Raw genomic sequence first — 17,042 nt, forward strand, 5'->3', positions numbered from 1 at the left:
AAGAAATACTTGTCATTAGTTATTACTGAATAGAGGAGTGCATCTGTAGGTCCTCAAGTTTGACCTTCAAAAAGAAACTGTTTCAGAACTTTGGTTCATCTTTGTACGTACAAGGGCATGGTATTTTGAGAATGTAGTCCACGGTCATGGCTCATTAGCTTACGCTAATCACCACACTCTTGTGACTATTATTCGTTGCTACTGAAGCTATCAAAGTATCATATTAGAGAGATGGCCTGACTAATGGTTTTAGCATTATGAGACTATATATGGGAAGCTTGGGTTGGGGAAGGGCACCATAAGATCGAGGGATTTAAACGTTTTTTTCCGTATTATTTAGTCATTCTTTCTTTCCGATTTCATTCATTTTTCATTCGTTCATTCACTCTTCCATTTATTCATTTATCATCCATCCATTTTTTCCCCTTTGTTAATGGGTTACCTGTGGAGTGAAATTATGGGATAGAAGCACATGGTCGAGAGCGGAGAGAAGGGAGGTTGGCGGGCAAATGGTCGAACCCTTTATGATCCTTTATGACCCTTTATGATCCTTTATGATCCCTTTGATTCCCATTTGTGATCCCTTTTTTATTGTTGATCAATGTAAATCGATGTAAACAAGAAAAGGTTAAAGTAAAGTTTAAGATTGTTGATCAGAAAGGTGTTATTCGTCGATCAAACCGCTCGCCGAACGCAAACAACGTCACACCCTTTCTTCCCGTATGGGCTTCTTGGAATTAGATGATACATTGTGTCTGTAGTGCATATTTCCATACAAAATACTTTGCAAACTTTCAAAATTACACAAAAAACTCAACGCAATATGGATGAACGTGTTTGACTGTCAATGGGCATCCGTTCAGCGACATGTGGAAACCACGAAACCTTTGAAACTTGAACATTGTCTTTGTCGGTCTCAAAAGTCACATGATGAAAGTGTCTCAAAAGTACTAATCTGTTTGACCTTTAGTCAGATCCAATATCACTTATCAAAAACATCTCACTTTTTTGTAACATTTTAGCATAAAATTACTATTTATTAATATCAGAATAAAAATCAATGTAGGAAAGCTATTTATTCGGCGTAAAAAACGTTTTTCGATCCGACGATCCACTTAACCGACGTCCAGTCCAGTCCAGCTATGCACAGTTCCAGATTTTCCAAAAACAAAAAACCTCTCAAAATTCAGTATTTAGAGGCATAAATCAAATTCTAAAGGTTGGGTATGTTTTAACTAAGCATTAAGAATAGTTATACCCATTCAAAAGCTAAAAATTCAACAAAAATATTTTTGATACAAAATCCAGTAATCATGAAGTCAAATCGACGTAGTCCAAACAAATCCCTTAGTATGCACGATTCAAAAAACTATCTGATTGCTAAAGAATTAAACTGGGCAAATTTTGGCAGTCCTCAGAATGTTTTTTATCCAATTATTACCAATGTTTTTCCAATTATTTTCAATTATTATTAAGCGATCACAGGATATCCTCACACCGGCTCCCCTCTAAATTGGGCCCTGTAGGATCTTCAGGCTATTCGTTTCGTATTCCTATACATTTACCATTCATTTTTCCTTTCCCAATGAGCTAAAGTAAATCACTTTAAAATTAACTAAAAAATGGGAAGAAAAAAATTGCGGAAAAAAAAGTAGAAAAATAAAAAAATAGGATGTTGACTCAACCATAGCTAGAACATTTTTTATCCATCATTTTTGCCACAATTTCTTTTTGATAAATCGCCACAGAACAATTCCAAAATCAATTCTTTTCAAACATTTCCTAAAAAGAAACCTCTTTTAACCGGACACCCTGTTTAAACTGGTCGCAAGTGTCCGTATCTCACAGGTTTTCCAGACCACAATGCAAAGCGGTATTTGTTAAGGTGTCACTGACCAGCTGTGATTGAGGTCACGGGTTCTATCGAATAAACCATTTCGAAGTTTGATGCTCGAACTTTCAGAGTCCAAAATGTCGTTATTTGCGTGCACTTTGTGTCACAGTCGTCACCCATTTGAGGAACTTTCAAAAGGCGATCAACTTTGCAAGGTAAAGGGGAAAAAAATCTGGTATTTTCACTCGTTAATTCTGTTAATGATTCTGTCACAAAACTCAAATCAGCCGCCAAAACTCCTCGTAGTTTTGGCATTTTTTTCAGGCCAAACATTTACTAAGTATGTAATCAAAAAGTATATTAATTATTTTACTACATAATTTTTGCGAATAAATGACGCTCATTTCTCAGGAAGTTAATAAGATAAGCCCGATTTCGATTCAAGATTTACAGCGTTGTTGCTATAATCAGAAGTGCTCGCTTTGTTTATTTATAGTGATACGAAAAACACCTTGATGATCGTTCTCATCCCAAACATTTTCCAATAGTAGTTGAGGCAGTAGAAATGAGGATTTATTGAGCCGATCATAGTCAGGAATTGCCGCATTTATGCTTTCAAAGCTATGGGTGGTGTGCACGAACGAAAAGGGAAACGCAGGAAAGAAAACATCGAAGCATAGATTACTGTACATACTGTAAAAGAGTAAAAATATTGATTGAAAGCATTCGTTGAAAGGTAGTGATTTAGCTACAGTAAGGGACCAATTGTTTATTACGTCGTATGGGGGTTAATTTGTGAAAAAAAATTAAGTGAAATTTGTACCCCCTAGAATAAATTTAATAGAAAAATTCGCCCCTTCTTCATCATCATTTATCTCATATTAAATGCCACCTGTATTGCATCAAAAGCCTAAAACTGTACCCCCTATATTTTGCAAAACCTCTCCACCTATGATGCAATAAATTATCGGATCTCAAGGTCTCTATTGCCACAGTGACAATGCTCTAAAAGTCATATCCAAGTTATAGTTACAACTCTCTCACGGTCGTATCCGTCACACAATCTCACCTATTTCCTACCCACGTCTGCCAGTATAGACCCCTCATATGTGGCGTCAAAGCAGCTCAATCTTGGGGTCAAAATAAAGGAATTCCCTTCTCTTGAGGATTGAAATCTTTTATGTTAATATGTTCAATTGTTTTGAACCCAGGCAGGGATTTAGTGCAAGGGGTCCATAGTGCTACTGTAGCTGCTTTATAAAATAAATCTCTAATATTTCATTTTAACAGAAATGTCGCAAGGCCCATCCTCTTGTAACATGTATTTATTGTCGCATGGAGTTCCATCTTTCAGGGTAAGCAAACCTCTTTTGCATCACTTATCTTGACCTCAGATTTTTCATACTTTATTGAATAGCAATATTGAATATCAATGTCTTGGGATGTGAATTCAATTCAACATTATCATTCGTACTTTTAGTGGGACAGAAGGAAAACCAGTGTGTAAGAAGTGCAATGGATATATCAAGAAGCATGGCCAGGTACATGAAGTCACACTCATTAATTAAGTAATTAAGTTGCTAGTGTTTGGCTGTGAGCACAGCTGATGTGCACTGCTATTGTGTCACCTCTTGCTAAAGCAACCCAGGCTCATAGTTTTTTTTTCCCTCTACAAAAATCAACCCTAATTTCTAACTTGTACATGTATGATCATGAAATGATCTAGGACCACATGCAGCTGTGATAGGAAATATTAAACATGCAGGTCAATCATATTTAAGGTGTAATTATATTTTATACTCCTCTCTAGACTCTCTCTCAGTATTAATTTTATGACATTGATTAATGAAGCATTAAAAATGATTGCTGTTTTTTTAACTTGTTTTGATAGCCAACCTGCTGTGAGTATTGTAACATCAGGGCTGCTTTTAATGGAACTAAGTGTTCAAGGTGAGTGGATTGATTATTATATTCTTTTATCAAGTACTCTCTTTCAGCATCTATCCATCTCTCCAGCCATTCAATTCATCCCAAACTTGTAACAATTATTGTATAAAGTAGACTTAAACCTATTAGTATTTCTATGCTGAAATAATCTTCTTTTATCACAATATCAATAACCCGAAGGTGTGAGAGCTCAGAGAGAAAGTACGGCCCACCAATTGTCTGCGAACAATGTAAACTGAAATGTGCCTTCCAGAAGTCCGATGAATCTAAAGACAAGGTAACAATGATAGATCACTCCATGGGTTTTGATAATACTAGCAAGCATGGTGCATGTTGGTATAGCAATTGTAAACCTTATTTTAATTCAGTCCAGTTCACTAGTTTAATTTCAGTTTAGTTTCCCAGTGAGGTCAGAAATTAATTTTTCCAAATTTATTTCCAAGGGTCTTTTGCCTGGAATAACCTCGTTCCCAAGCACTATAACTTATCTATATTTCTATATCTTGTATTTCATAAGTGCTACATGGTCCACATATTCTCATCTTAGTTTAATTTCGGTTGGCTAAAACCATTTCAGAGCTTTATTCAATACTTTTTTCTAAGGTTTCAACCTTCAAATGCCAGCCAAAACCCCCATTACCCTTCACATGTACATGTACATGGCTCTGTTCTCAATATGCCGCACCCACCCAGCCTGGGATACTACTTCCTTGGTACCATATGCTTTCTATTCCCTGGAGCCCTGTTACGCAATCACCAAAAGGGCTTACTAACCACAGTTTACCCAATACAAGTCTCACTCCAGTAACTTATTTCTTTAACTCTCAGGTTGATGGTAAAATCCTTTGTTTGTTGTGTACACTGGCCTACAAGCGTCTTGTTCACAAGTCAAAGAAAGAAGGAGGGGAACTCTTACGTGGTAGTAATAGCCACAGTCATAAAAGAAGTTTAAAACGAGAAGGGTAAGCTCTATATTACTTAGCCTTGTAAATTGCAAATATAGCCATGGAATTCAGATTGCTGAAGTGGTGAATATATATAAACAGCATATTTGTACTGCGGTTGTAATGTATCAAATTGAGCTGATCCTTGCAGTATTTCAAGCAACTTATGCAGGTTACATAACAGCATTTATCCAAAGTGACCAGGCTGGGGGAAAATCTAGACCTTGCTCATCAAAATGAGTTCCCGAAGCTAAGTTGATTAGAGCATCCAACTAGCAAACAGAAGTTAATTGGTTCAAATCCCACCTGGAGCTCTGAATTTTTTTCCCAAGAAAAATTTGCTTGCTTGATGAAACGCAATTCACATCTTAAAGCTATTTTATTGCTCAGTTTGGTTGTATTTTTGGTTTTCTAGCAGTCATCATCGCCATCATCATCATCACTCTAAACATGAGAAAAGATCCAAAACAGAACATAATGATGTTTCAGGAATAGGTGGTAGTGATGTCAAACCTCAAGGATCAGCTGCATCAGGAATGGGATGGGACAGCCCTGCCCTTGGACTGTACACTAACTCAGGAAACAGGTTAGTCTTGTTTGATGGTTTTACCTGTTTTACTTTGACCCCCCTTCCCCTCGATGCCCCTGCTCCTCCCCTCCCTGCTTCTCCCCCTCCCTGCTTCTCACCCTCCCTGCTCCTCCCTCTCCCTGCTCCTCCCTCTCCCTGCTCCTCCTCTCCCTGCTCCTCCCTCTCCCTGCTCCTCCTCTCCCTGCTTCTCCCCCTCCCTGCTCCTCTCCCTCCCTGCTCCTCCCTCTCCCTGCTTTATACAAGAAAATTATAGAAATTGACATTTTGTTTTTACTTGAATTTGCACTTTCCACCTTAATTTTGAATGAGCAGCCTTGCTCAGCCTTGCAAGATGACTGGGTGACCTCATTTTCATGCGCTTGTCAGCCATTATGAGAACTGTGTGTACTTGAACAAAGATAGTGATGTCTGTGTTGTCAATCATGTCTGTGTTGTCACACACCACAGGAATCCTGGTAATAAATATTCTACTTATTTTCTTTTGTGACAGTGATGCTGGAGCTGAGCCTGTGATGTCAGACCACATGGCAGAACTGACAGAACTCAAGGAACTGGTATTACTAATATTGATTCTTGATAGACCAACAGTCTTAGTATAAAATGCTACTGGAATATATTTATAAGAATACCTTACAATGCAACTACTAATACTATAAAATACTATATACGACCATTTAGACCTGCTAGCAAGAACCAATCGAATTGTACAGTAGAATGAAAGCGATACATTCCACTTTTAAGTATTCAAGCCAATCAGAAAGCAACAGAAAACAATAATAGCCTTTCAACATTTCTTTTTATTCCCATGAGAAAATGATGATGGCTATCAGGGTCAAATTACAATTCTCATGAAGTCTAGGTTTCGGATTGGTTCCACCACCCAAAGTTGGAATGCATTGTATTCTACATTTTGATGAATTCTCTTGTCTAACTCTTGTCTAAGGTAGCACCAACTACAGTAGTTGCACTGAAACCTTTAGAACTGATCACTTCCTATGGGAATGGCTCTTCCACACCTATTGTACACTCTCACTTCACACAAACTTATATTTTTAATTCTCAATACAAAAACAATACAAACTCTCCCCCCCCCCCCCCAAATTACCACATTTTGTGTCCAGTAGGGGAATTTAATCAATGGTGTGTCTCATTAAACTGTAGTAGTGAGAGGAGAATACCAAACCACTAGAGTCTAATGATAAACTAATTCGGGAATATACCTTTTTTTCTTATTTTTTAACATTGATTTTAAGGTCGTAAAACTCAAGAAGCAGCTCCAACAAAAGAATCAAGCGCTAATCGAAAAAGAAAAGAAAGTATGACAATTTCTTTAATTTCTAAATTCTTACATGATATTTTTTTCTCATCAATAAATGTCAAAAAAGGATACATTCATTTGCATCTATGTGTGAACACACAAAACTAAAACATGTTCTAATTATTGAAGATATAGAAATATAGATAAGTTATAGTGCTTGGGAACAAGGATATTCTGGGCGAAACACCCTTGGAATTAAATTCAGAAAAATTAATTTCCAACCTCGCTCACTTATCTATATTTCTATATCTTCATGTATTTCATAAGTGCTATGCGGTCCACATATTCTCATCTTTGTTCCAATTATTGGTCACTGAAAAATGTTTGGCTCTTTTGAAATCAAACTGGCTTATTTCAAAAGGGCCGTGCGCTAAACACGAGCTCTCCGGTTGACTTACTCCTATGTTTCAGTGACCAATTAGAACATGCTTTAGTTTTGTTTATTCAAGCTTAGATGCAAGCAACTGTATGATAAACATAGGTTTTTTAACTTTGTTTTTTTTCTTCTCTCAGATGACTGAGCTGAAGGCTGAAAACTGGGAGAAGGAGAAAGAATTCAAGAAAAAGATTTTGTCACTACAAAGAGAACTTGGAGAAAGATTAGAAGCATTACAGGTAATATAATGATAATAAAATAATAATAATGATAATAATAACAATAATAATAATAATAGTAATTAATTATGATATAAATAATAAATAATGATAATAGTAATAATAATAATTATGATATAAATAATAAATAATAGTTATTATTATTTATAAATAAACATAAAATATAGTGTCTTTGAGGCTTCCGCGTTCAGACATGATATTAAAAGTAAGGTTACGGATAAAATGCGTAGTTTTTTAAAAACAGGACGTTTTGCTCTGTTTATGTACAGACACTTCACACATTTTCGTCATCATTCTGATGAAGGCCATCACTAGTTATAGCCAAAACGTCATGTTTTCAAAAAAATCTATGTGTTTTATCCATGATCTTACATTTAAAACATGAAATATATTTTTTCTTTCTCAGAATGACAATCGAAATCTTAAAAAGCAGCTAGTAGTTTCGTCAAAGTCAGGGAAGGACAAGACGTCAGACAGCTGACATGGTGGCATGTGATTCGTACGTCTGCATTCTGTAATGTTCTTGAATATTTTATCGATTTGATAACTTTCCAAACCAAACCAACCCAACCCATCCCTTCCTTTCTACTTCTTTTTTGCTCATGTCTATCCATTTATTATATACACTGTGTGCATACAACAAGGCAGAAAAAACTTATGTGCATAGTTCAAAATATTTCAAGAAAACAAACATGGCTCATTGAAAACGTCACATCCAACACAAAAACTGATTGAGTTTTTCAGGGAAAAGCATTACAAACATAAAAGTTCTACATACAATAAACCAAATATTAGGCAATTAATAGATTTAAATGCTATTTTTTCTTCAACTTTTAAGAAATTTGCATTTTTGTAGCTGGTTTTAAAATGTTTTTGAAACCATAGGCATTTTTTAATAAGAAGAAGTTAACTTAGCCAGCAAATATTTTACCTACAACCTGTAATTAATTTTTCAACCATGTTTGAGCATACTACAAAAAATCAAACAGCTTGAAGAAATGTTGCCAGGAGGCTAAAATGTTTTTAAAATTTCAAGTAATGCTAATTTATTCAAGCTTTATTTTACTCTTTTTCAATTAGTATATGTAATAGGACTCCATGCTGTCCAATTAAGAAATAATTGGACGAGGAAAATTCCAAGTACTTCCAAAATTGGATGAGGCTGTAGGCCGAATCCAATTTGGTAGTCAGAGGAATTTTTCAAGTCTAATTATTCTTGATTGGGGAGCATGGAATCCCATTACCTATTAATTATATAGCTGCCTAATTAATCCCATATCAACAAAACCTGTCCAATTAAGAAAATAATTGGACAGTTACCTATATGGGATTAAATGAGAAGCTGTATAATTATAACTTTAACCCTTTCCCTGTCATTCTAGAGCTAGAATTATATTCATTGCTTTTAAGTCTTCATAAAGATGCAGAAATGAATGACTATTACTACAATTAAGAATGCTAGCATAAAATTCACAAGATTATGTACCAAAGAAAAGTGAAAGTGAAAATAGATAACGAAATAGGAATGAAATGAAAGGGAAATGGGAAAACTGCATAGCAAATGGGTGTCAAATAACGTTACAGTCAAACAGAATCTTTTTTTTACTTTTCAAAACCTTGGTGTGAAATCCACTGTCATTTAGGAAGAAAGTAACCTTGATACTTTTAAATATAACTGTATAAATGTAACATATTAGGTGATTATTGCTAATATTCTTATAACTTGTTAACACTTGAGCATATTTTCCAGATATTTTTTCATTTGCAATTAAAACTCTTAGGAATCTGCTCAAGTCGTGACCAAAGAAATTGCAGGATTTTTTTAAAGAGTTTAAATAATAGACATTTATCATATGTTGCAATGATTCCCCCCCCCCCCCCCCCCTATGATAATAAAAACTATTGTTTAACCATGGAAGGCCATGCTGGGGAAATCTATTGTACCAGTCAACATGGCTGCCACGTGATAAAGGTATAGACGCATAGATGCCTTGTGGTCGTATTTACATTTTAGTTTTTCATGCTTTTAGATAATCGCAATCAATTAGAAAGTATGATTTCTACCTATGATATAACGGTTAGGTAGTTAGATAGGTGTTTGGATTGTTAAATGTGATGTAGGCTTGTAATGCTGGATTTCATTAGAGTTTTGGGCTTCCTGTTGACACAGGGATCCCAAAAAGCAAGATTTTTTGTCTACTCTGTAAGATCCTTTTGCAATGTAGCTTGCATGGCAGGCAAAGACTGGGATGAGTTGGCTTTGCAGTGCATTATGGACAGTCTGTTTCTTCTCCCGAAACAGTCCCAAAATTGACTGCAAATTAAAATCAATCCAGTTTTTTAATCAATATCAGGAGGGTTAATAAGGATTGGTGAATAGTTGAAAAGGGATGTCTTAGTTTTCTCTTCTCCTGAGCCCCACCCCTATGGTGAACCATTTACCAACCCAGGCACACCATGACTGCCATAGGCTTTGTACTGCATGATAATTTTTTGGTTGGACCAAAGGTTGGACGCCAAGAGCGCAGAAAAGAGGACTAGGCATTTCAAAAAAGAGGGTCCTAAAATACCACAGGGAGCCTAGGCGAGTTATGTAGGAAAATAAAGGCGCGCGCGAAAAAGATGTGTATTTATGACCGTTTTTGTTTTACCAACTACACAATTTTCTTTTTATTTGTGTAATGGAGAACACCATTTTAACCTCGAATTAAAATAATAATTAAAGTCGATTAACCCCCGATTTTCGATTTTAGCTTAACCTTTCACTCTTATCTAAATTGGGCTTCCTGTGCACTGAATACCGTAAGTCGGAGACAAATGGGTACGCTTTCCATGAATTTCCCCCGCGCCTCTCTTATGGTGTTTGCTGTTGGTTGATTGTGGTCACGTGGGTTAGTGCAATGTCTCATTAAGGATTGGAACCAGTGACTCTGTGACCATTCGAAAAGCAAAGAAGAGAAGGACGAAGTACTATTACCACAGTTCACAGAAGAAACTGGTCCAAAAGGAGGATTGGTACTAAAAGGTACTCTTTTTAGAGCCACATGCACGGAGCGCTTGGGAGTTTCTGCGATTAATTTTAGGGTCATAAAAAGGGTTCATACATTTTTTACTTACACTCAAAAGTCTCGACTTTAACACTTCATTTTCAACCATGTCCATGAGCACGGGTAACCCATAACAATTAATACTCCCCGAACACAGGTAACCCATACCAGTAAATCTAATAATTATTAACTAAAACAATGTTCAATGTCCAATAGACCCGTTTCGAATTTCAAATTACCGCTGTGTTACTTGATTACAAACTCATTTGCACATGGTTAGCCTCGAGTTTGTGCAGAATATTCACGTGTTGCAGTCAAGGTCCGTCGAGTTTCAAAGTGTATTGTTGAAGTTGTGCATTCCTTACTTTACCGTTGGTATTTGTGAATATTTAAACACTGATACGAGGCTAACCCTGTGCAAATGAGTCTGTAATCAAGGAACACAGCGGTAATTTGAAATTCGAAACTGGTCTATTCCAAGGCTCTAATCGTGACACCGTAAAAATTCAGTCCCTAATGTTAGCCGCGAGATATTCCAGTGTTTAGTTTTAAAATATCACTTTGCACACGTTGAATGACAAGTGAATTTCGATTTATTTTCCAGATCTTATTTTCCTTCTTTCTGTTTCAGAGGCAAGTGTCGTTCACAATATCTAAGAAGTCGTCAAACTTGTCATCCAACATGGCGGTAATTTACCACGTGATCGGTTAGTACATACCACTTATTTTGTGCGAGTCGTGTTCGTCAGGGATTTATATATGTATATTTGGGGGGGGGGGGGGGGGTATTGTTTGAGGAAAACAAACTGACTTTTTTTCTTACTTAAGGTATTGGGATTTCTTTCTAAAGTTATGACGCATTTTACTCTAAACAACACTCCAAAAGCGATCGCTGAACTTTGATCAAAAATAGCGAGAGATAGAAAACAGATATCAAAAATCTGGGACACCCTTTTTGAGCTTATTATCTCCTGAGTATGTTAAGCCATTTTTCGCAAACATAGCTTAAAATGTACGTGTCCGTTAACGTTTTCACTAAGGCATGATAAAATTTCGCTTCGAGGACAATAATGTGAATAATAAAAAAATATCGTATTTTGAAGATTTCTTCATAAACTATAGTCTAACTATATTTATTCAGCTTTCAGAAAATGTATACTTTGTTTGTGTTATACTATAAAGCCAGCGCGTTATTTAAGTTTGCGCGCATAGTGGTCGTAAACGTATCCTAATACGTTAAACGTTTTTGAATTCATAGAAAACGTGCCGAAATGCTTGCATGCCATGATCAGATGTTTGTTACTCGTCTCCGTCCATCATTACTTTAATTAAGATTGTCTTCGAGTAAACGCGTACATATTCTTATAAAACTGTTATTTTTTGGACCACTGTCTCATGGTTTGTATCGTCTATCGTCTCTAGTAACACTTCCATCGGGGGCACTGTCCCAATGTCGACTGTATTGAAGCATTTTAAGGTCATTTCCATGGCACCACCGATAAAGGCGATTGATCCAGCCACGTAGAAGGCAGGGATATACGAACCCGTTTGATCTGCTATAAAACCTGGGAATTGGAATAGAATGACGTTTAAACAGGAGCAGAAATGCAACCACAGATCTTCCTTTTCCTTCCTTCTTTTCTTCCTTTCAAACTTCCTTCCTTCCTTCCTTCCTTCCTTCCTTTCTTTCATCCCTTCAAACTTCCTTCCTTCCTTCCTTCCTTTAATTCTTTTTTTCTTCTATGACCTTCCTGAATCCATTCTACTTTTTTTTGTCCGTCGGCCGTTTACTATTTGATCCTTCGCTCATTTCTTCACCTTTCTCTCTCTCTTTTTCTTTCTTTCTATTACCTCCTAAGGGTGGTGCCAAGAGGAACCCCCAAGATATGATCTGATTAAACCATCCATATCCCCGAGTCCTATTTAGCACATTCGTGTAGCGTGTAATCATGACTGAGGTCGCGGTCACCTGCATTCCATCAAACGTTCCATGTACACAACAGTACATATTAAGGCCAACAGGATCTTTAGCATATTGAATGAACATTATAGCTGTTGCTACGGTAACGATGACAAATGAATTCAAATAAATCAGGTTGATGCACTTCAAGTCACACAACTTGCCACTCACAATGCGACCAATTACAGTAGAGACACCGTATGTGATGTACAAATGACCGACTTGAGATAGAGTAAGACCAGAATCCAGTGCATAACGACCCTAGCGGTAAAGAAGGAAGTTTGGTTACTTTTCAAAATGGCTACCATAAACCTACCAAGAGGCTTGGCTACTTTTCAAAATGGCTACCATAACCCTACCAAGAGGCCTGGCTACTTTTCAAAATGGCTACCATAACCCTACCAAGAGGCCTGGCTACTTTTCAAAATGGCTACCATAACCCTTCCAAGAGGCCTGGCTACTTTTTGAAATTTCTACCATTACCCTACCAAGAGGCCTGGCTATTTTTCAAAATGGCTACCATAACCCTACCAAGAAGCCTGGCTACTTTTCAAAATGGCTACCATAACCTTACCAAGAGGCCTGGCTACTTTTCAAAAAGGCTACCATAACCCTACCAAGAGGCCTGGCTACTTTTTGAAATGGCTACCATAAACCTACCAAGAGGCCTGGCTACTTTTCAAAATGGCTACCATAACCCTACCAAGAGGCCTGGCTACTTTTCAAAATGGCTACCATAAACCTACCAATTCATTTTTCTTACCAAATGGACTAGTGGAATGTTAACTCCAAGTACATAGAAAAAAGACAAAATACAGCAGATTATGTATGGGTAATTCTTAAACAAAGAAGTATGCTTTACACCGTTTTGTGCAATTCTTGTTTCTCTTGGTAGCTTTGGTTCATAGTCTTTTTCCACTTGTGGACTGTAAGAGAGAGAAGAGACACAGACAGCAAGAGCCATAGCACTAGTACATTTATACATATTTCTCCATCCCACATGGGTAATCAAAATTTCGAAGATGAAACCCATGCAGAACGATGCTCCGGCACCAGCGGTCATAATGCCAAGTGCCAATGAAGTTTTCCTTTTGAAATATTTTTGGACAATATCAAAGTTTGAATTGTAGGTCATTGATGATCCGATCCCAAAAACCACTCCGTACGAAAAGTACATAAACGCGATGGTTTTCGAGAAAGAGGTCACGAACAAACCAATGGCACAAATTATTGCTCCAAAGATTGCAACCAGACGAGGCCCGAAACGATAAATGAGCTTGGCTGAAATAGGCGAAAGACAAAACGTAAGAAATCCAGCCAAAGAGCCAACCCAGGCTGCGAAAATAGAAAAACGAACGTCATGCATTACGCTTAGATAAGATAAAATGCGTAGGAGCTTCCTTCTTCTTCTCCTTCCTCCCTCCCTCCCTCCCTCCCCCAATCCCCTAGAGCGCCGCTAAGCAGGCTACTAAAGACCAAGAAAACAAACCTTGTCAAGTCTTTCACGTACGGGGCTCTGATTAGACTGCAAGCAGTCCCTCTACTTCCATTGGTCACTGTCCGTCTGTCTGTCCGTGTCAATTGGCCGAGAAAGATTGGTTACAGTCCCTGGGGGAGGGGGCTGGGGAGGGAAGAACGAAAGGAAACGGACAGTGACCAAGGGAAATTAAAGGGACTGCTCGCTGTCTAGGCTCTGATTTCCACAAGAGTAAAAGAGAAAACTTTTGATGGCAAAGAAATATGAATAATATTATTACCAGAACATTCTTCGGTCTTAGCATCGATGATTGAGCCTTTTCTATCCGAGGGCGTTTTTTTTCAATTTGGCTAACTTGGCTAACTTCAATGTCACTCAACTTTCGACGAGGTTTGAACTGACACGCGATACCAGGTGATCTCGCGCACGCACTTCCGGTTACTATTAACCAATCACAAGCATTTTTGTTGCATCGCCAAAAGTTCCATGATGAATTTCAAAATGGAGTCCTATTTCGAGTTCAACCTTTTTAAGATACGTCCTGAAATATAACTTCACATTGAAAAATTCTGTGTTACATGTACGAGAAGAGCTTCCTTTTGCACTATCACACAGGGAGCCCAATTTAGATTAAAGTGAATACCATAGGGGAATTATTCAAAAAATTGTTCTAGTGCATTTTTTATCAATTTTTTTTTTACTCTCTCGTATTACGGAGGACATTATCTTGACCTCGAATTTTTAAAAAAAATAATTATTTAATTTTTCCGATTTTATTTTCACCGTTCACTTTAATCTAAATTGGGCTCCCTGTGCCTATCAGCAATTAAGATTACTAGTAAAAACCAAGCATAAATGCAATAAAACCTTAGTAAGTGAACAAAATCACCAGCCACCATTCTAATTACCGTGAGATATCATGAAATAGGAGACGGGGCATTAGGAATAACTTGATTCTAGCTAGATCTTTATTGACCTTCGTGATCGTTATAGCCTGCGTCACATCCGGAATTTTCTTCGTTACAGATTTTAGCTTGTTATCAGGATTTCAAACCGTGTCCAAAGTTGAGTGATATTGAACAGACCGGTAAATGCGCGAATAATTTACCCGAAAAATTTTCTATATTTCAATCTTTAGTAAAGCTATATGCACTCAATTTGAAGAATCGTTGTCGGGTTCAGAAATATAGAACATAGAAGCTGCGACCGAAATAGGATATTTACTATTTTATGAACTGCAATAGGCCGATACTCAAAGAAAATTATCAGTTCCAAGGGAAAAAGCGAGACTTCCAGACAACAACGAAGCAAAAAGAGACTAAACTTGGAAGTTTTTAGTAATTTTTGCGATCATTCCGAACCACTTTAACAGAGAAATGTTTGTTTGAAAATCTGCTAGAAATACCTGTTGTGGCTTTTCCCTCTTTGAAGTCATCTAATAATACTGGATAAATTACTCCAAAAGTTGATGCAGAACCAAAGATAAGAATATTCGACACAACAGCAGAAAAACAGACAAGCCATGCTTTCCAACCATCACGGTGGTGAAGTGCTGCCATCTCCAAAAATATTGCTATAATATTGATACGATTTCATGATCGACAATAACATCGCACAGAATATTGAGTGACACATCCGGGAAATTAGAGAATAAATTACTAGATTCCAGTTTCCGAATATCAATTTTCCATTCACGGCCATTTATATTTATAAGGCAAAGTCATAATATATTGAAAGTTAATATTGCAAGAAAAGTAACATGGGAATATTAAAGAATGACAACCACACAATATGATCTTACCATTTATTTTTAGTGATTCAATTTGCCAACATGCGATTTTTTGTGAGTCAATTTCAGGTTTCGTATTGTTTATATGTATGGAAATTTATCATTCCTGCACTTTGTTTGGGTCCTGCTGTTCGTCGTGAAAAAAAATCATTCAAAGTAACAACTGAAATTGGTTTCCCAACCATTGCTCAATTGCTTCCAAAATTCAGCACTCTTTGAAGCTGAAAGCAAGTAGCGATTTTTCAGGAGTTTTAACTTTGACCCAACAAAGCAAAACTGTCCAAAATGACGACTTTCCTGTGCTTTTTTGATATAAGAAATCATCCTTCTACCGCCATTTGTATAGCCCTAGAAAAAAACTGTCTTATAAAGCCTTACCCTATTAATCCTTTTATAAACGGTTTCCGGTTCAAAGATATTGCTCTTTGACTTTCAATTCAACTTCTAAATTCTAATTCGATCTTTGGGCTTTCACTTAATTTGGAGCCTAGCTCTGTTGTGATTGTCCCACGCTGTGATACGACAGCGAAAAGCTTTGTAGGTAATAATTTCCATGTCCTGTAGGTAGTGACACCTGTGCCACTACCGACACGTGCCTTTGCCATTAATGAAACTTTCTAAAGAATTTCTTTGCTGAGGCCGGGTTGGTTGGAGTTGGTTTCTTCCAGTTAGTGCAAAGGGAATATAATATAAACTATTACTGTCATTTTGAGAAGTGGTATATAACATTCCGAGGATTTGCAGAACCAAAAAAACCAAATGATCGATTCGATAACCAATCTAGAATTTGCAGAAGCAAAACGAAAAAAAAAATCCAATAATCTTGAATAATGGGTGAGTGTTAATTCGACGGGGACGGGGGAGGGGGTACGTGTTCTTGGATAGTTATAGCGGCATTACAAAAGAACTAGACACGACTTCTCCCTTTTCTTTCTCTCGCCCCGGGGGAAATTAAAGGAGACTCTGCCAGCAGAGTAGTGAAGAGTGTTGAATGATATTAGTCTGCATAAAGACGATTAGTGGCATTAAATAAGTGAGCGGATGTGAGGGTCGAGTGTTGATGTCAACGGACGACCATGCGAAACAAATATATCTGTCTGAGGGACGAGGTCAAAACAATGGTCCAAAATAGGGACCCGATTTTATGAATTAAGGTGGTGGGTACCGGTACATACCCCCTCCCCCCTCAGAGACCTGTTCAAATGCTCGATACTGGGGGTATGTAGTGACAACCTCTATACAAAAATATGTTTTTTAGCACACATGCAGACAGACAGTCCATTCAATTCTGTGATTTGGCTTCTAGTTTTGGAGATATTTGGGGACAAAATCTAAGATTTCCCTTCCAGAGGTGGTGGGTACCGGGTAACACCACCCCTCCCCCCTAAATCGGGTACCGTGAGATGACAATTGTTTTGCCCTCATCCCTGATACCTCCTGCCTATTTCTCTTCCCTAGTTCTCTGCCTAGTTTTCTGCCATATAATTTAACACAGGGATCCCAACAAAGTAGCCTGCGGAGA

General features: G+C 37.3%; 2 protein-coding genes across 4 annotated transcripts; one reads left to right on the forward strand and one right to left on the reverse strand.

Annotated features, from left to right (window-relative positions):
* The first annotated feature begins 1,920 nt into the window (after positions 1-1,920).
* LOC116302607 (protein FAM76B) lies at positions 1,921-9,119 on the forward strand. 2 transcript variants are annotated; one of them, XM_031711944.2, is made up of 11 exons: positions 1,921-2,049; positions 3,125-3,189; positions 3,315-3,375; positions 3,726-3,784; positions 3,962-4,058; positions 4,610-4,743; positions 5,141-5,311; positions 5,805-5,868; positions 6,568-6,630; positions 7,146-7,247; positions 7,654-9,119. In XM_031711944.2, exons 1-11 carry the CDS (start codon positions 1,948-1,950, stop codon positions 7,726-7,728), a joined length of 993 nt encoding a protein of 330 aa, XP_031567804.1. In that variant the 5' UTR covers positions 1,921-1,947; the 3' UTR covers positions 7,729-9,119. The 2 variants fall into 2 exon arrangements, with proteins under 2 accessions (XP_031567804.1, XP_031567805.1); XM_031711945.2 differs by having other exon boundaries at positions 5,144-5,311.
* Positions 9,120-11,411: 2,292 nt separating this feature from the next.
* LOC116302610 (monocarboxylate transporter 13) lies at positions 11,412-15,350 on the reverse strand. 2 transcript variants are annotated; one of them, XM_031711949.2, is made up of 4 exons: positions 15,137-15,350; positions 13,018-13,535; positions 12,146-12,515; positions 11,412-11,859 (listed from the first exon to the last, which is right to left on the reverse strand). In XM_031711949.2, exons 1-4 carry the CDS (start codon positions 15,288-15,290, stop codon positions 11,657-11,659), a joined length of 1,245 nt encoding a protein of 414 aa, XP_031567809.1. In that variant the 5' UTR covers positions 15,291-15,350; the 3' UTR covers positions 11,412-11,656. The 2 variants fall into 2 exon arrangements, with proteins under 2 accessions (XP_031567809.1, XP_031567808.1); XM_031711948.2 differs by having other exon boundaries at positions 13,018-13,589.
* Positions 15,351-17,042: the final 1,692 nt, after the last annotated feature.

The sequence above is a fragment of the Actinia tenebrosa genome, unplaced genomic scaffold, assembly GCF_029948245.1.
Source record: "Actinia tenebrosa isolate PJP-AT-01 unplaced genomic scaffold, QUT_ActTen_1.0 PGA_scaffold5__44_contigs__length_20552954, whole genome shotgun sequence".
NCBI classification, from domain to species: Eukaryota; Metazoa; Cnidaria; class Anthozoa; order Actiniaria; family Actiniidae; genus Actinia; species Actinia tenebrosa.